Source organism: Colias philodice, chromosome 26 (genome assembly GCF_061535455.1).
Source record: "Colias philodice isolate Cphi_HAF_F1 chromosome 26, ilColPhil1 Martin Lab GWU primary, whole genome shotgun sequence".
In the NCBI taxonomy this organism is placed as follows: domain Eukaryota; kingdom Metazoa; phylum Arthropoda; class Insecta; order Lepidoptera; family Pieridae; genus Colias; species Colias philodice.
Window position 1 is genome coordinate 5,220,084 of NC_143111.1, and position 21,560 is coordinate 5,241,643.

At 34.7% G+C, this 21,560-nt stretch overlaps 2 protein-coding genes across 3 annotated transcripts in view; one reads left to right on the plus strand and one right to left on the minus strand.

The window, feature by feature from the left end:
• The window catches only part of Sox102F (transcription factor Sox102F), a 259,623-nt gene that overhangs the window by 26,859 nt on the left and 211,204 nt on the right, over positions 1–21,560 (minus strand). The gene's annotated exons all lie outside the window — the stretch shown is intronic.
• Positions 445–5,388, plus strand: LOC149476922 (uncharacterized). The gene has a single exon (XM_089711611.1). The coding sequence runs from the start codon at positions 2,584–2,586 to the stop codon at positions 4,525–4,527; it is 1,944 nt and encodes a 647-aa protein (XP_089567737.1). The 5' UTR covers positions 445–2,583; the 3' UTR covers positions 4,528–5,388.

Sequence of the window (21,560 nt, forward strand, 5' to 3'; positions counted from 1 at the left end):
ATTCATTGTGAAATAACTATAATATACCGCATAGATCGACATTGCGTCATCTATTATTTTTTGCTTAAAATATATTTTATTCCGCCCGTAACATTAAGTTACGCGTATATTATTATTAAAATAGTTAATTAAAACTATATTCATATCGTTTATCCGCAGTTATAACGCTAAAATCATTATAAATCGAACATATTTCATCATATTTATTTATCCACTACCCGCGCTCGAAATTTATAACGTTATCTAGGTCATTCCGCGATCCGCTGTTATAATCCGACCATATTGAAAATTCATACTCGGTTCATATTACGCTTGCGTCGCTGACCTACTTTATTTAGTCGTATTACTTGTTATTGTAACTTGTATTGTAACATTCTCTGTTTGAATATATACTTTTGTTATTAAAAATGCCGCCTAAGAAAATGACTAAGTTACCTGATAGTGACGCTTCGGATGCTAATGATTCGGAAGATATAAATGATTCGCAGTTATCCATGTTATTAGCTAAACGCGAAATTATATTCGAAATGGTGCAAAGAATTTATGATTTGTCTTTGAACGTTCATAACAACGCTGCGCTTATGGAAAGTTTCCTTGACGAGTCCGCGCAGGTAGAATCATTACGCGATGATTATAAACAGTGTTTAGACGAATACAATACTCGCTTATTATTATTAACACCTACCGCGAAACCTGATTATAAAAGCCTCGTTGCATTCGAGTCTTTATATAGCAGGATTAAAAGAATTAAATCGCAATATTCGCAACCAAGTCCGTCACACGGAGATATTAATAATTTGCATAAAAATAGGCCTAAATTACCGCCTATCGAATTAGTACCATTTTCGGGTGATATTCGCTCATTTCCGCTGTTTCTTTCGAATTTTGAATCAGTTGTTCATAACAATCCCGGCCTTACAGATGCCGAGCGTTTATATTATTTACTAGGTAAATTAACGGGGAAGGCCACAACTGTTATAGCTGGTATAACCCCCTCCGCTGAAAATTATAATTTAATATTACAAACTTTAAAAGATAAATATGATGATAAACGTATGTTGGTTTCCGCGTATTTAAATCAAATGTTTGATTTTAAACCTTTGCATTCTCCGTCCGCAACAAACTTTGATTTATTTACAGATAACTTTGTTAGCGCAGTGCGCGCCTTACAAAATATAAAGTTAGATAATATTACAGATTTAATGATTGTTCATATCGCGTTGAAGAAGTTAGATTCAGATACTGTTCGCGCTTTCGAGACTAAGTTTGGTAGTGAAATGCCTACTTTTGATAACTTAGTTCAATTTATTCAAACTCGTGCGAAGGTATTAGAACGCATTCATCCTTCCACAAATTCGGGAATAAATAAACCGCCTCGAAAGTATAATAATTATAACCGCAGTTCAAATAATATTTCTTCCGCACCGCCTAAGACGTATCAGTCTTACGTAACAACCGCTGATTCCGCTTATGGTTGTCTTTGTAAAAATATTACGCATCAACATTTATTTAAATGTTCAAGTTTTCATAAAATGAGTCCGCAGGAACGTTTGAAATACGTAAAGGATAGAAACGCGTGTATAAATTGTCTCAGTATAAAACATCGAGTTTCTAGTTGTTCGTCTAATTTTAATTGCCGCATTTGTAAATTAAAACATCATACGATGTTACATTTGAAACGCGAATCTTCCATTCCCGCGCCTGCGTCTCACCCCCCGCCGCGCAGCACACCGCCGTTGCCTGCGCCGTCACCGCCGTCGGGCGAGTGCGTCCGCTCCGACATTGCGCTATGTACCGCTAGCTATACAGCTGATACTGATAACGCATTTCAATGCAACGCGCCCGCGAATAAACAATGTACTATTTTATTATCAACCGCTGAAGTCGTATCTTATAATTGTAAAGGCGAACGGCTTGTTATTCGCGCGCTTTTAGATTCCGCTTCGCAAAGTCACTTCATTACGAATGAATGTTGTGAACGTTTAGGTATTAAACCGCAGAAAACCGAACGTACTATTATTAAGGGGTTCGGTGGTTCAGAAAAAATTGTAAATAGTAATTCCGTAAATATAAAATTTTATTCGCGTCTTGACAACAACATATCTTTTAATATTTCACCGCTGGTTGTTGATCATGTTACGGATTTATTACCTACCGCTGTTATAGACACTTCTGTCTTATCGAATATTTCGCATTTACCGCTCGCAGATGAGAGTTTTGGTACGCCAAATAAAATCGATTTATTAATCGGTGCTTCTTTGTTCCCTCATCTGCTTCTCCCCGACGTAGTTCATGCATCTCGTGACTCGTCGGCGCCCGCTGCATTGCGCACGGTGTTAGGCTATGTAATAATGGGTTCAGTACCCACCATACCTAACATACATAAACCGCCCTTGACGTGTTGTCACGTTCAAGAGACCGCCGCTATTGACTCATTAGTCAGGCGTTTCTGGGAGCTCGAGGAGCTTCCTACCGCACCGCCCGTTCAACATCCCGATGATGTTGAATGTGAAGAATATTATAAATTAACTACAACCCGCGATCCCGTGAGTGGTAGATATATTGTTTCGCTTCCATTTAAGGATGATTTCTACACTCTCGGTGACTCATTTAATATTGCCCGCAAAACGTTTCATGTGCCTCGAAAGAAAGCTTCAAGCTTCACCTAAATTAAGGTTGGCATATGATGACGTTATAAAAGATTATCTAACGAAAAATTATACATCACCCGCGCCTCCGTATGATCCGCGTGACCCTACACCTATTTATATTATACCGCATCACGCTGTTCTGCGCGAGGATAAATCGTCGACTAAGCTGCGCATGGTTTTAGATGCTAGCATGCCAACTTCTGGAAGCCAGCGTTCGTTGAATGACCTTCTGCATGTTGGGCCGAATTTACAAGGCAATTTGTTTACAATAATTTTAGGTTTTCGTCTCCACGCGATTGCCATGACCGCCGATTGCCGCCAACAGTTTCTGCAGATATTCGTACGTGAGTTTGATCGTCGTTTTCAATGTTTTTTATATCGTTTCAGCCCGCAGGATCCGCTGCTTCTTTATCAATTTAATCGAGTTTGCTTCGGCATCAAGTCTAGTCCTTATCATGCACTGCGCACGGTAAGACAGCTCGTAGAAGATGACGGCGCGAAATATCCGCTCGCGAGTGGCATTGCGTCTTCCTCGTTGTATATGGATGATATCGCCTTCTCTATTCCCACGGAATGTGAAGCAGTTTCCGCGTCGCAGCAGCTCATCGATTTGTTTAAGGGAGCTCAGTGGGATCTTATTAAATGGAATAGTAATAGCAAAAATGTGTTAGATAATCTTCCCGCTTCGCACAAACTTTTACCCTCCGCGGTGGAGTTTGATAAGACCGTGCAACATAAATTACTTGGTCTGCATTGGTCTACTGTTGATGATTGTTTTTATTTTAAAATGACCGCACCCGCCGATGTGATGTGCACTAAGCACTCCATCTTGTCAATTACCGCCCGTCTGTGGGACATGATGGGCTTCGCTGCTCCCACAGTCGTGTATAACATCCCATCAGATAATTTCTACCATGTTTCTGGTATTGAAATTCCCGCTGTCATTCTTTCGCGAGGCATTACGCCACAAAATCTCGTCTCGCACCCTCTGTGGTTCCAAGGACCCCAGTGGGCTCGTTCGGACCCATCTGAATGGCCTCTTAGGAGTCTCGATGGTGAGTCTATTGCAGACATTCCCGAACGAAAATTATTAGCACACACTGTGTGCCCGCCTATAAAGCATTGCGCTTTATACGATACCGCCCTTCGCGTCTCGTCGCGTCGTGTATTTTATATTTATAGGTTCCTTATATTATTAACCCGCCGCGGTGTTATGATGACCGTAGAGGAACCTAATTTCGCTGAGAATAAAATTATTCCCGCCCTGCAAAATAAATATTTTGCAGAGGAGTATTATAATATACTCTTTTATAAATTTTATTCGCAGGCTTTCAACCGCTTGAAGCCTTTTATTCGCTACAGACTTATCCTCATCGGACGTCTAAGCGATTCCGCCCTGGAATGTGCACATAAGCATCCAGTGATATCACCGCGCAATGATCACATAATTATCATGATCATTGACTATTATCATATTAAATATATGAATATCATAACGCCTTTGTTTCGTGTTATTTTAATTACCGCGCTTTTATTAGCTTTACCCGCACCTCAAGTCAAATCTGATCACGTCAGTTTGCTTGATAGGCATTCGCTACTGGACAAGTTAGTTCAGTCGTTTTGGAAACGTTGGAGAATGGAATACTTACACGGTTTGCAGGTTAGGCAGAAATGGAATATGCCTTCCACACCTATTACTCCTGGAACGGTCGTGGTTGTAATAAATGATAATGCACCGCCCCTAACCTGGCCTTTAGCCGTCGTAGAGAAAGTACATCCTTCAAAGGACGACGTCGCGCGCGTTTGTACAGTTAGAACCGCCAAGGGAACTTACCTTCGCCCGGTCGTTCGTTTATGTCCGCTTCCAAGACAATAGTTATATCGCATTAGTATATTACCGCAGTTAGTTAAGTTTAATTTTAAGTTTTGCACCGCTTTCGTTTATAATTTCTTAGTTGTAATACCGCCGTGACTTTAGGAATTTATATACCCCGCTCGCATTACGCGATCCTAGAGTCATAGAATTTGTTAGTTATATTTCCGCCGTGACTTTTAGGATTTTTTACTATCCCGCTCGCATTTTGCGCTCCTAGAGCCATAGAACTTGTTATTTATATTACCGCCGTGGCTCTTAGGACTTTTATCAACCCGCGCGCATTATGCGATCCTAGAGTCATAGTTTTTCGCTGTATCTTATGATTGGTTTTAAATGGTGACCCATTTAGGGCGGGTGGATATGGTAACGCCAATATAATTAAAATAGTAAATGTAGAAATTAAACGTTTATTGTTTGTGGTGTGTTCCTTCATCCTTCCCTACATACGAGCACAACCAATCATCGCGTGGTCACTAACCACGTGACACGTCCAATAAGACGTGAACGCGACGTTCGTGTCGCTGGAGTCAGTCGGGTTCGCTCCGTGCCTTCGCGAGGTTCGGGACTCGGCCACCGCCGGAGAGCTTCCACGAGGCTCTCTAGATCATCAGGCATTGTGCCCTTGTAACACCACCGGGGTATCCCGTGCCCCGGCCCTTGGTCGCGCTCACCGCCGCGTGTGTGTTTGTGTGGAGTGTGGGACTGGACGCCGTTCTTGCCCGCCGCGAGCTGGAGGACCCTGACCGCGTGGCGGCGCGTGTGTTCTGGACGCTACTCCCTCCGACGAGGTACGTGCCGTGTGTATCCTGTCTATCCCTCTTTGCTAACACCACGTAGATCTGAATACAGTCCACTTTCATATCGAGAATACATTTACGTATATTTTTATATTGGCGCGACCAATACCTAATAGATACATGAAAATATATTAACCGACAAAGGAATAAAAAGAACAAAACTAAATACTTCCAACAAATGAAATAGTAGTCGGCGATGATAACATTGTTACAACAAACAGTACAAACGTAATAAATTCACATTATATCTCCATAGTAATGGACAAATTACCGCATAAGATTTATGCTATCTCACAATTGAATCGGGACGCTTAAATACCACCGGAATAGTCTAATGTCTTAAACCCTAGCTTTGCATAAATACGATATGAAATTATCATTTAATAGTACAATGGTACCAATTATGAATTAAAGGCGTCTTTGTAATGATAATTATCTTGATCTGGGATGTGCAACATTTTTCTAGGTTATTACTTTTTTTTAACATATTTAGGTAGGTACCTAATCTTAAGGTTGTTCGAATGTTATTTTATCCATAATATTATAATTGATCAAAAGTTAATTGCTGTATTAGTTGCTTATTATTATTACGACACTTATATTTAAGAAATAAAAAGATGATTCTTCTTCGACATGAGTATCTGCTCATTCTTTAATGTTATCTAACATTAAACTAATTTTCATAATATTTTGAGCAACATAATTGTACGTTTTCCTGTAGGAAAGGGAATACACACATCAAGTAAACAAAAGCATATTTCATTTAACAGCCTATAACATTAACGTTTTGAATCCATCCAACATCACTAATTAAAGACAATTTAGCCAATACAAACTACGAACACAATCTTAACACATCAAAGCATCCAACTGTGAACTCAATTCATCGCTAGCTCATTACAAATCCGAAACATTATGATTCGACAGAATTAAACCATTATGTATCTAGGGACGGCTTATTTGAATAAGCACAAATTGTCAAAGAGATTTTATCTGTTTAAACAAAGACTTTCCTTCTGGCTTCTGCCCCTGTTTGAGGGACGTTAAATGGAAACAGCTAATACTCTTGATGATACGACCCCCTTATTAATAAACGCGCTTTGTCTTGCTTCTTTGTGGGGAGATGGGGTAGGAGGAAGCGAGACGGATATATTGTTATGGGATTATATTCAGATTGCAATTTATTGTGGTATGAGTGTTGAAGTTTAGAGACACCTTTGCGATGTTGATGATAAACGGATTAGAAGGCCTCGGTTATAATTATCTTAGAATTATGTCGGTTTGAAAGCGTGTGCATTATCAAATTGGAATTTAAATTTCTTGGATGTGGAAACTTGTGTTGGCGGTTTTCATAATAAAAAGTGTATCTAAGTCTAAGGTTAGCTGGCATATTTTGTTATAATAACGCAGTTTAATATCATCGGGTGATCTATGAGTGATTCTCATCACATAAATTTCATAAATAATATCTACACGTAAAGAACATTGTCTATCCTCGAAACCGATTGTCTTCAAAATCAGAACAACCCAGAATCAGAACCGAAACTAAACCCTCTAAACACGGTCACCATCAATTAAAGCTTGTTACCGATCATCAATCCCAATCATTTCACCATAGACAACGTCCGAACAAACCACAAAGAACACCCCACTTTTTAAATTCCCCCCGATGACGTAATACTCTCCCGTCATTAGCGTTCCGCTACGTCATCGGAGCCCGATTTGTCTACACTTATCTGTATTTTTTGCGGACATGGCTGTCACATGTACAATATGCGAAATCCAGCGCTAATGTGTCGGAAGAAAAAGCGAGATAAGCGCTGAAAGAAACCGCTGTTCGCACGTTTTCGGAATGTTATCTGTAAGTTCGGTGTTGCCATGTTTTGCTAACGATGTAAGCGTGGCATTCGTTTATTTGACAGATTTTTTTCGTTGCTGATTATAAAAAATAGAGCGAAATATATTCCGATTACGTTATTATCAATTCAATAAAAGATAAATCCATAAACAATCTCCTTTTTTTTTATCTAAAATACTGTTTTGTAGTTATTATCGTATTGTTATCTCTATCTTTCTTTATTGTATTAGTACCCTAACCCATGTAATAAGAACGAGATATCACTCACAAACCAAATACATCTTAAAATATCGTGTCTCAAAAAATAACATTACAGGTTAACCAGACCTACAGGTACAATAAAACCAAATCTAACCCTACAAAAGCGGTCTATTATTCCCGAGGCACAAATTAAGGGGCACTAAAAGGCACAAGTGGGCTCCAAAAGCCACGCGTCGTGGGCAACACACGGGTACGACAATCGGAATAATTTTAATTAGAGAAAAATTTCACGAAATGCGCATTGCTGTAACGTCAGCAGAACAGTTTGTAAATCAGGACTATTACAAATTACAACAAGAGTGCCTATGAATATTAAATACAATTTAAACAGATAGGTACATCGACAAATGCGAATAAATCATACATAATTGATTTTTTATTTATTAGTATATTTAAAAAAAATCTACTTATAGAAGTCCTAATTAAAATTTATGAATACCGAAATACACAATAGGTGTTGAAATAAAAATAAGTAGGTAGATAAAATAAAACGAGTACCTACCTATCAGATAACTTTAAATACTTATATTTTATTTTAAAATAATTATAAAAATAATTTTCATTGCTATCTATACCAAGTCAGTAAAACAATACTTGACGTACCCTTCCGCAAACAATTAGCGCGCAAGTGCACTCTCGGAACAACGGCAATACAGCATCCCTCCGCTTCAAGCGCTTCAAACAGCTTCCGACTGGCTGCAAATCTCTTTGCCTTTGCCACCGACGAGACGTTTGTTTTCCTTTTTCAAATATAAGTGTTCTTTTTTTAAATTTTATAACCGGCCTTAACGCACCAAATCAATGTCCTTACCGTATTTTCGTTTTGTTCCAATCGCCATTCGTTCTCGATTTAATTTGCGAATTCCAATTTCCAATTTCGAACCAAGTTGTCAGAGAACGCGTCCATTTGCGCTGACCACTTCCGAAATCGTTGAAATCATTTTTAGCTTTTAAGCACTCAGTTACGAAATTGTTTATTAAACGTGTAATTAGTAGTTTTTCCCATTTAAATTTTGAATTTATACCGCCAACTTTTATGTTGTAGCCTGTAAGCACACATCTAGTAATTCGATATACCTACCTATATGGACGTGGAAATATTATTCTATCTATTTAAAGGAAAAAATTAAAGCATATGAAAATGCTCATTATATGTATAACGGACAGCATATATCGAATAACTCGCATCTCTACGACACCAAATAAAATAAAACACGAACGCACCAAACATTCCAAAAACCAGGAGAATAACGAACGCACGCATTTTATATCATTAAGAATGGGAAAAGCTGACTCCTAATTACCAATTTCGAGTTTTATACAATTTCTCACCTTATAATGCGTGTAATGTGATTCTACGAATTATCTCACTAATGTCCCTTAAACTTAGATCGTAACTCGAACGTATCTCGACCGGTTATAGAACGTCAGTACACAAAAATTAAACGATATCCGAGATCTTATTTCAGTAGCGTTGTTCTTTTTTCGTAACGTATTTTTTAAACGGCATTCCTTTTTTGAATTAATAGAATGGCTTTTATCGTCGAAACGTCATCGTCGGCCACTAATTATGCCAGTATCACTGAACATTATGTATGTCATTTGATCGCGTCTATAATTCTTGATATAATGTTTAGTTAGTTATGACGGGCTCCACCGTGGGCAGACACCGGACACCCACGGGCTTCTAGTTCGATACTTTATGGGCATAATAAAGAAAAGTGGCGAGTTGAGTAATTAATTTTCACAATGCAGACTCGATGGTGAATGATCCTCGAGACATTGTAATTATTGGATGAAAGTAATAGTCCATTGAATGAATCCCTCCAAGGGGGGTCTAGAGTGCGTGAGTTAGTAACGTAAGATGTTTCTTCGGAAACATGTCAAGAGTCCCTAGGTAATAAACATACTAAAACCCCGGGCCACTAGGAGGAGCCCCGGAGTGGGGGGAGGGGGGAAATGGGTCCATTTTTTCATTTTTCGCTTAAATCTCAAAAACGGTACATGTTAGAGAAAAACTTTCAAGGAAAAGTTGAAAGGCCATAAAATTATCTACAAGTTGTACCTAAATCATTTTTTCCTATATCCTACCGTTTCTGAGTTATACGCAGTAAAACATGATTTTGGCTCAAACAATTTCCACATCAATCGATAAAAAAATATTTCTTTCTTCCAAAAAACTCAAATGTGCAACTTGTGACCGGTACTGATAGATTGCTCTTAATTAGGTCTATAATTGGTAAAATAAACACATTCCTCCATGGAAGCCTTTAGGAGGAATCGATTGTCAAAATATTATATTAGGGCAGTTTGAGTTACTGAACTTGATCTTTTTATTTTTTTCTTCCAAAAAACTCAAAAGTGCAACTTGTGACCGGTACAGATAGATTGCTCATAATTAGGTCTATCATTTCTAAAAATACCAGATTCCAACACGGAGGCGTTTACGGGGAATTGAATTTTATCAGGGTAGTTACGATATATTATGAACTTTTTATTTTTTTCTTCCAAAAAGCTCAAAAGTGCAACTTGTGACCGGTACAGATAGATTGCTCATAATTAGGTCTATCATTGATAAAAATACCAGATTCCAACATGGAGGCGTTTACGGGGAATTGAATTTTATTAGGATAGTTAGTTAAAAAGTTCATGTATCGTAACTACCCTAATAAAATTCAATACCTCCTAAACGCCTCCATGGTGGAATCTGGTTTTTTTATCGATGATAGACCTTATTATGAGCAATCTATCGGTACTGGTCACAAGTTGCACTTTTGAGTTTTTTTGGAAGAAAAAAAAAAAAAGTTCAAGTATCGCATCTACCCTAATAAAATTCAATTCCCCGTAAACGCCTCCGTGGTGGAATCTAGTATTTTTATCAATGATAGACCTTATTATGAGCAATCTATCTGTACCAGTCACAAGTTGCACTTTTGAGTTTTTTGGAAGAAAAAAATAAAAAGATCAAGTTCAGTAACTCAAACTACCCTAATATAGTATTTTGACAATCGATTCCTCCTAAAGGCTTCCATGGAGGAATGTGTTTATTTTACCAATTATAGACCTAATTAAGAGCAATCTAATAGTACCGGTCACAAGTTGCACTTTTGAGTTTTTTGGAAGAAAAAAATAAAAAGATCAAGTTCAGTAACTCAAACTACCCTAATATAGTATTTTGACAATCGATTCCTCCTAAAGGCTTCCATGGAGGAATGTGTTTATTTTACCAATTATAGACCTAATTAAGAGCAATCTATCAGTATCAGTCACAAGTTGCACTTTTGAGTTTTTTTGGAGAAAAAAAATAAAAAGTTCAAGTATCGTATCTACCCTAATAAAATTCAATTCCCCGTAAACGCCTCCGTGTTGGAATCTGGTATTTTTATCAATGATAGACCTAATTATGAGCAATCTATCTGTACCGGTCACAAGTTGCACTTTTGAGTTTTTTGGAAGAAAAAAATAAAAAGATCAAGTTCAGTAACTCAAACTACCATAATATAATATTTTGACAATCGATTCCTCCTAAAGGCTTCCATGGAGGAATGTGTTTATTTTACCAATTATAGACCTAATTAAGAGCAATCTATCAGTACCGGTCACAAGTTGCACATTTGAGTTTTTTGGAAGAAAGAAATATTTTTTGATCAATTGATGTGGAAATTGTTTGACCCAAAATCATGTTTTACTGCGTATAACTCAGAAACGGTAGGATATAGGAAAAAATGATTCAGGTACAACTTGTAGATAATTTTATGGCCTTTCAACTTTTCATTGAAAGTTTTTCTCTTACATGTACCGTTTTTGAGATTTAAGCGAAAAATGAAAAAATGGACCCATTTCCCCCCTCCCCCCACTCCGGGGCTCCTCCTAGTGGCCCGGGGTTTTAGTATGTTTATTACCTAGGGACTCTTGACATGTTTCCGAAGAAACATCTTACGTTACTAACTCACGCACTCTAGAACTTTTTATTCAATGGACTATAACCTGCCTGTATGATAAATGAGGTAAAGACAAGCCAGCATTGTCTATGGTATGAAAGAGCCTTTGTTTATGGGCAGGACAAAACCCTGTGTTCTCTATGGTCTCAGGTCTTTTGTCGACCAGCTCGGCGCATTGTTGCGCGCTGCGTTGGCGGAATCATTAAAACATGTTAAATAAAACAAAACGTTCGCGAATATTCGCCAAATTCCCACGCTGAATTTGCAATGTGAAATAACAAAAAATATACAATTTCTTTAGAAACCAATTACCTATTGCTAAAATGAATCGATTTGCGTATATAAAAATCAATTTGCACACAATACGTTTAATTAAAGCAGTCTTCAATTAAATTGATTATTTATAAAATGTAGATATATTTCGCTAGAACCAGTTTATTCATTCATCGAGATAAACTCGGGTCGTTCACTTTTGTAATAATTATAACACGATTGTCTCGGACGAAATGAAGTAAAGGATTTATGTAGAGTAATATACATATAGAGCGAGCGTATTATGCGTTACGATTAAAAATTAATCGATTTTTTTCCAATAATCAACACCCACAACTACATTAACATTAATCTGTTAAATCGTAAAGGTATTTAACCTAACACAATGCTGAAAAAGGTATGGTTTTGTAAAGATACACGCACAAAACCTTATTATACGCCTACATGGGAAAATATCCCTTGTTTTGTCATCACCATTGTTGCTGACAGACAGACGGACAACTGAAAAGACAAGCTTTGAATACTTATGTAAGTCGAGTTGAATATGCTCACAGATTATGTAAAGCATTGCTCTTTGTATGTTTCAATGTTTTGTCATTTAAATCCATTTGCCTATTTGATCCTGTCTAATATATTGAAGCGTTATTTTCATACTTGTTGAATTGTTTTATGTAATTTAATTGTTGCTAAGGCTTTTGTTTAATTTTTTTTAATCAGATTTTATTCTCGATATTTATAACATAGCCATATTATTAATAGACTGGGGTAGAAGCCTTTGAAAATAGTGAAAAGATAAAAAAAATCGCAGTCGGATGAAACCCATTAGAAAAGGAGGGGAATATGATAAAAATGTAAGGAAAAATAAATTACGGTCAATCCGAGTTCGGGAAGCGGGAGGGGGGAGCTTTTAAGAGGAAAAAATGGTTTCTCTCGATTTCCGACAAAACTACAAGTCCTATAGAAAAAAGTTCAATGGCAAAGTTGTAGGTAATTAAAATTTCTACAACTTTTGTATTCACAATTTTTTCACATAACCTAAAAATTTAGGTGAAAAATTAAAAAAACCAAGTTTTTTGTCTTTTATTTCTATCTACTTCAAAATTTATTTTTTTTCTACGAAATTTGGTGGAAACTTACTTTATTATGTCCCAAATACACTGTAATTTATTTGATTGAAAATATTTATTTTTTCGCCTTATTTTGAATTAATACCAAAAAAACAACCTAATTTTCAATCGAAAAGTCACCCGTCAAAATATCAGCTTTTTTTCAAAAACTTGGGGTGCCTTTTATTCATTGAAATCTCTACTTTCATATGGTGTAAAAAAAAATAAACACCACCATAGTAAATGTTCTCAGGAAATGCATACAAACAGTCTGAAAATTAGCTTTTACTAAATCAGGCACAATTCTTGAACTCTATATCTTCTCTTGTATCGGCTTTTCGGTAATATTTCAAAAGAAAAATAATTATCTGTTCTAAGTTTAATATTTTACAGCATATTCAAAAGCAAAATGATGTCGATAAAAACATTTCAGGTAGTTCGAGAAGTGTGCCTGATTTAGTAAAAGCTAATTTTCAGACTGTTTGTATGCATTTCCTGAGAACATTTACTATGGTGGTGTTTATTTTTTTTACACCATATGAAAGTAGAGATTTCAATGAATAAAAGGCACCCCAAGTTTTTGAAAAAAGCTGATATTTTGACGGGTGACTTTTCGATTGAAAATTAGGTTGTTTTTTTGGTATTAATTCAAAATAAGGCGAAAAAATAAATATTTTCAATCAAATAAATTACAGTGTATTTGGGACATAATAAAGTAAGTTTCCACGAAATTTCGTAGAAAAAAAATAAATTTTGAAGTAGATAGAAATAAAAGACCAAAAACTTGGTTTTTTTAATTTTTCACCTAAATTTTTAGGTTATGTGAAAAAATGGTGAATGCAAAAGTTGTAGAACTTTTAATTACCTACAACTTTGCCATTGAACTTTTTTCTATAGGACTTGTAGTTTTGTCGGAAATCGAGAGAAACCATTTTTTTCTCTTAAAAGCTCCCCCCTCCCGCTTCCCGAACTCGGATTGACCGTAATTTATTTTTCCTTACATTTTTATCATATTCCCCTCCTTTTCTAATGGGTTTCATCCGACTGCGATTTTTTTTTGTTTCAAAAATTATCTACTCTAGTCTATAAATAGTGTTATGTAATTCTAATAATTATTTTTTAACTTAATGACTAACGGATTTTAAAAATAAAATTATGTAAGTACATGTTATTAAATATAAAATAAACAATATTAATGACAATAACCTTAATAAATATTAATATAATATGATGGCTTAAATTCGATAAAGTATTTAAATACGAAAAAAGAACCGTTATCTTGAAAACTGTTGGTCCAATTGTGATTATCCTTTCACATCAAGGAAGCTAGGATACACGCCTTATAATATAATCTTTAATTAACGAGAACAAGTCGCAACAGCTGGTTAAAAAAAACTTGCAATTATTTAAATTAATTCCAAAGAAATATTTTATATTTCAAAGTCAAGGCAATTAAGATACAGTCAGATTTAACTTTATCACCTGGCGTTTGTCGGATTGTTTTTAAACAAACATTTATAAAATATTCTAAACAGGTGCACCGATTTAAGTTCTAAACAGCCTTATATATTTAGTTGGGACTTCGATTCATCAAGATTAGTGATACTGTAATACATTCTTACTGATAAAAAAAACCCCTACTCAAAACAGTCAATTAGTAAGGTCCTAAACTATGTTTAACTAATGCATAATAAATTGGGTGAACACTATTTATTAATAACCGCCTTGATATCGAACTTTTCTTTTCTAAGGATAAGATACAAACAAAAATTCCTAAATAAGTGGTTAATAATTAAGCTCCTAAAGCTAGTGTAAACATACACTTTCTTAAATACCACAACCTTCCTAAATCGTGTGACATTTGATACATTATCATATATTCGATTAAAACTATTAGTTCCTAAACAGATGCTCGATGATACATTATGTACGGCGCGGACATAAAATTTGGTATCTCAAATGGTAGATTTATGGGGAAAGACTTTCAGCTTACCGTGGGAGTGTAGTATTGTATGCTTTTATAATAGATAACGTAGTATGTGACATGGTGTATGTTTAGTTTAGGTTTTATGTAGTGTCACAGAATACTCAATAGTAGTGTGTAGTACGCTATTAGTGTGTTGGATGGCATTATTATTGATAGACTAGCGGTCCGCCCCGGCTTCGCCCGTGGTACATGTTTACGTTTTCTCTACATAAGAACCATCCTCGTACTACAAGGAATATAATACAAAAAGAATTATCGAAATCGGTTCAGCCGTTCTCGAGTTATGCGCTTACCAACACATTTTGCGATTCATTTTTATATATAAGATTTAGGCTTAAATTGCAAGTCGCTTTTTTCTTATAAATGCAGTACCTATTTGTTTTTGATTATTACGAATGTAATACTACTGGAGTTATTGATTTTTAGATGATATTCAACTGATTATAATAATTATCAGTACAATCAAGAGTTGGATTTTAATATCGGCATAAATAATGATAAACTTACATAATATGTGTTTATTGAACCGAATATTGTGGAGTCAAATAAATCTTTATTTATTACGTAAAGAAAACTTCGTTGAATTTGACTACAACTGTTGAATTAACGTTAGGAAGGTACGTTAATGTTTAATGTTACATTATGTCACAATAAAAAAAAACTAGATCATAAACATACATAATTAACACTAGCCACTAACTAAAGTGTAACTGTAATTTTAAGGTCAAACACAATAAGTCAACTCATTAAATATGTAATTAAAAGAAACTTGATTCTCTTAAGTTTTGTGGGAACATATATTAATTACTAACCCGTTGTGATTAACAGTTTTATCAGATAATTCTTAATAGTTCTACTCACAATGATATGGACCTCACATGCGTGTTTGGAAATGCTTATCTCTTTTATTATTTAAAAATGTCTCTATTTGAAAGGCGAGTTTATGACGAGAAAATACGGGAGTTTTCTTGTAGATAAGGTTTCTAAATACAGCGTCGAATTTAGACATCGAGATATATAATTTAGATGTGTACATTAGAATTGTAATAGTTGTAGAAGGACATAGCATTACAGACTTTTGATGAATAATAAGTATTTAGCTTACTCTGCATAATTATAAGGTCCTAATTTTTCGAAAAAATGTTACTGTGCTAACTAAACTTGAGAAAAACATTGATGATACTTATGAATTGTGATTTTGTGTAATTTTTCATATACCTAAGCTGTTTTTGAAACTAAAAAAAATTCTTAAAATATAGAGCTTTTGTTTGCGATTCTTATAAGTATTAAATATCCTATAATGTCCTTAGCCAAAGTTCACCCACATATAATTTAATTAAATTTCCACTAAAATAACTTTAATATGTGCTAAATCACCACCCACTACGGTTTTCCATACAGCTGACTGTAACCACCTGTAAATTTGCCACTTGACATTTGAAAACAAGAAAATCTAACGAAGAACCTTCAACTTCCTGATCTCCTTGCTTACAGCTGCGCCATATGCTACGTCTTGAAGGGCACAGGTGTTATCAACACAGATAAAAAAAATCTTTATCTGTAGTCAAGATTTAAATGTCCTTACATCTTATATAACTGTGTACAAAAGTGTGTTTAGTACAAGTACAGTGTACTAGGTGTACAAGTGTACTAGGTATTTTAGCACAACCTTTTTCAAACACACACAAACGTTTTCGCAATGGCCATGTAACACGGTGAAAATATAATTTGTAATTATTCCGTACAAAGCGCATACCTATATAGGTACACAAAATTATTCACGTTAAAAACTTCTATTTACGGACGCCCTACGCCTCGAATAAACTCCATAATACGAGTCTGTGGACAAACTTAAATAAATACCCACTAATGAGCATAATATTATAATATTGTGCCGACTCAAAAGAGTCTTGTTAGGTCCATATGCAGGGTCTAAGGCGACGCTATTAAATTCTAACGCTACGGTGCGATGACCGGCCAACTGTCAAGTGGTAGCGTTGGCGGGAAAAGTGACGGCCACAGATTATAATTATAATCGCGTTCCTAATTCCAATTTCAAATTGGTATTAGGAAAATGGAAACGCGTTTCGCAAGTTATAGACTTGTGACGAATTAAATGTGATCATTAAGCCATATTTTAGAAGCACTGATTTCTGTTAAGAGCAGCATATCTTAATTTATATTACAAAATATTACAGAGATACCAAAATTTTAACAGTTCATTATACCAACCTATATTAAACTATCTTACGATCCGTCAAAAATCTAGTCCATTGATTTTTCATACTATTTACAGATAATACACCGCTATTTCTCATAACTTGAACCATTATTTAGTTCGCACATTACTTCGCAAAGGCTCACATGTTACCCTATGAATGCACAAAGACGAATAATAATCATAAGGCGACTTGCAATTAAAAAATTTAAGGCACTTTCTACTACGGCCCGACTCTTTCAAGTTAGTGCTAGCACTTTTCAGTTTATATTGTTGGTGACTAACAATGCATGTGTGTGACTGTATGTATAATCTGTACTTACCATAGAGTAAACAGATTTTGCCGGTTTAAATTTAGAATTTCGTTTGAAGTTTTTAGGGAAATGTTTTTATTCGTAATGTTTGAATTTAGAATGCTATTATGTTAATGATATTTATTGTAATTATGGAGAGGTTTTGACAAAATTATTTATAACTATTATAGCTATGGCGTGTTAATGGCGTAATCTACGGACAGATTAGTGGCAACACCCATTTACACTGTAAGCGGAGTTGCTATTGTCAATAAAATTTTATCACTTATTTTTGTTGCCATGTTTCGTAAGTGTTTTATTTTGGATATGGGACCGCCTGCTATTATATAGTTTAAAAGATTGTTAAGATAATATTTTTTGTGGGGAATTTTATGAATATTATAACAATATCGCAAATTCCGCCTACGCAATTATGATTATTTCATACAAGATGATTTTTCCGTTATATTAAAATGTGATGATTTCTATATTTATAGCGACACTAAATAGCTTTGAAATTTAAATATGAATTAAGTATGATTACAAAAATAGATGATTAAAAAATCAGGTATTTTTTATGTTTTAACTTAATAAAACGTTATTTTAAAACGATAAAATATTAATTAACACAGCTTAGCCCTATCAATAACTATGTTAATCTTTGCGCAAAAGGAAGTGAAGACATCATACGGCCGGACGTGAAACGGAAAGTTTTCTAAACAAGTTTGAATATACATTCAAATCAAACCATATCAAGGGCCTAAGTGGAACAGATAAACAGCAGAGACTATAGAGCACAGAGCAACACAAACACAGAGCATAGACTACAGATAATATAGAGCTGCATAGACAACAGAAGTGTCAGTTCGCGGAATTCGTGTACAAAGAGCGCATTTCGCAATGAAAGTGTTACTGGGAATAGACGGAAATCTCTTTATTATTCCAATAACAATCCGTAATGAGTGCTCTGGTCAAACGTAAATAGCGACTTCATACATTTGAATGATGGCAACGTAAACTCTATGATATGAGCTTCTTCATTTAGTAGGGCTGCCAATTCTTTGATAAATAATCAAAGAATTGGCAGCCCTAGTAAATGAAGAATGAGTTTCAAAGAATTTAGTCGTTATAAACGAGATAGATTTTTCCGATAGATCATGAAAATTTTTCGACGAACCATTTTCAAATAAAATTTATTTCTGGCATATCTTTAAGGAATAATATCTAAGTACCCATGGGCATTTACATGTAGTTTGATACTTGATCTATCTATCTATAATCTAATATTAATGATCATAAACAATAACGATCAGGGTAACAAAGTAATAAGTTTCAACCCTGCCCGCCCGCCGGTGAGATCAAAGCTGTACCTCACAAGGCACGGTTTATACTATATACATTGTAATGTCTGTTCGTTTGTTTACTCTGCAGCTCCTGACCAGCGGATATCGATTGTCTCATCCTTGTGAACTGGGACATTTATATTTTTATTACCGTGGCTATAGCCCGGATAGAATCATTAAAAGTTGACAATTTTGATACCGTTTGATGTTGTTTTTTAATGGTCATGTTTGAATATTATAGCGTTGTTTTTAGGCTTCAATAGTCTACCTATTTCGTTATTGAATAATGAATATCGTAACTTTTTTACCAAATCGATCTTATAAGATTTAAATAATTAGTGCTACTTGAAAAAGGCTACAATATATTCGAATAAGACACTAAATTATTCTAAATTTCTTTTTAGATGCAATTTACTAATTACTTAATTAGTTACATATCATTTTTTTTTCGATGTCATTTTTAAACTCGGCTTACCCAACCTAATATTTTTATTTACACCAATCACATAGCCTATTGAGAAGCCTTTTAATTTACCTTTTAAACAATTGCAATAACAAAACGCCGTTTAAACACGCGTGCAATTTTATAGCATTAAAATAATTTAAGGACACCCGAGGTCGTGTACACGTTTTAAAAATTTGATTGTATCACTTAACATTTAATTTATAGCACTTCAAGGCGGCATGGACAAAGCATTTCGCGTATTTTCTTAAATTAAGCTTTTCAATGTCGGCGCCATCTTGATAAGCGAGTGATGTGTGCGAAATTGTTGAATTTCAGTTGTTGTATGTTGAAATTTCTATGTTTTTTTGCTTTTTGTGTAATAAAAGAGCGTCTTCGTACTTATATGTAGGTAATTGATGTATGTAATAAATAAATAAATAAACAAATGTACAATGGATGGAGTAAAAAACATTTTTGGTTTAGAGAGGCATAGCAAGTTATATTAATAGTAATACCTGAAGACCGAGCTCTATGGCGTGCCTTAGGAGAGGCCTAGTCCAACAGTAGTGGACGGAAAAAGGCTGAAAAGAGAGAGAAAGAGAGAGAAAGAGAGAGAGAGCAAGGTATATTTATGATAAAGTCATTGTGTCAAATAATTTATACACTAAATTATTAAATTACGTAAGGTATTAACCGTAGTAATTACCATAATGTTTTCAACATGTCGTAAGGCTCATTAAAATTATTATTTGAAGTTTTTTTATTTCAAAGTTACCTACTTTTAATCTCAATTAATGTTAATAATGTGGTCTCAAATAAAATAAATGAAAGATCAAAAAAGGGGGTTAAATTCATATGGACACAAGAAAATAAAGGTGTTTTTCAAAAAACTTTATTCAAATGTAACCGAAGCGCTTCTTTCATGTCTTAATTGTTTTTCTACATTAACTTTAAACACAAAGATAGTTTTAGTAATTAGAAACTTTGTTTTTACTTTGTTAAAGTAGATGTGAACAATCAAATAAAATGTTTTGGAATGTAATCCTAATCAATGGGTAAAATGGGTGCTTGGAATTTTCTGTGTTATATCTCTAGCCTATTTAACCTTACGCGAAAAAATATTTTATTACTTGTATTATTCCTATTGTTTCGATACACAATATTATTATCTTATACCTACTGAAATAATTAGGTACTTAGGTATATTTCCACAAAAACCTAGATTTAAAAACTATAGCGAAAGGTTCAAGAATTATTTGAACGTGTAACGACTGGGAGCTCAGCTATCTGAGAAACAAAAATTCGAACCTACTTCCAAACCGACTCAAACATATTTCCACATCAAAACAATGCTAAAACCTAACCTATTAAATCGCAATCCCGCGCAAAAAAGTGACATAACAGAAAAAAATCTCAATAAATTCTCGTAAATACATTATGAAGGCCGCATATTTAGAATATAAAACAAATGGGAACAGACAATAATAACATTAGAGTCACAATAGTGTACAATGTCGGTAAATCTGTCCAGGCGTTATAAAAACTGTTCGAAAGAGAAATTCTCATAACGACCGTGATGACAAACATATACACGCAGTAAAAGCGACGTTTGTATCGGATTAAGTCATTTTTTTGTATAAGAAAAGTGTGTTTAGCAAAATATAGTGTTTGTAATGAACATGTAGTAACATCAATGTAATCGAAATAAAAAAAGATACCAATCAAACATGTAAATCAAACATACACATATCATGTGAACGTTTTAATAAAAACAATTAAGTAGATATTTAAAAAATCAGAAGTACAGAAGTTTACACGTAAGAAGTTAATATAGGTATAGGTACATAATTAATAATGAAAAACAACACCAAGTGTTACACATCAAATTTATGCGCTCAATAGAATTCGGCCCTCTATGTAAAAAAAGGTACGGTATTAACCTATCCATCTTATTTGCTACAAATTGAATTTCGTTCAGAACCAGTTTAATCGTAAATAATTTAAAATAAAGAAAAATATATGAAACAAAGAACTTCACCTTAAATGTCCGACAAAAGAGACAAGACAAAAGGATAGCCACCTCTGACATCTACACTAATGCGATCACAGAATAAAAATACAGAGATACCACAATCGTTGTATTTTTATTCTGTGGCGCTAATGACAGATCGATGACGTTTGCGTGAAATAACCGCGAATCACTACATAGTATAAAACAAAGTCTCCGGTTGCTCTCTGTGCCTATGTATGCTTAAATCTTTAAATTACGCAACGGATTTTGAAGCGATTTTTTATATATAAATAGACTGATTTAAGAGAAAGGTACCTATAAGTATATACATAGTTTGTTAAGTTATCTACAAAACGGGCAAAGCAGCGCGCGGAAAACTAGTCTACTATAGAATACAGATAATATTTTCAATTCAATTCGTTTTCTTATAGTACCTAAGTTATATTTAGTTTTTTCAATTCCCTACCCACTTACTAATGAAACAAGAAATATATGTCCGC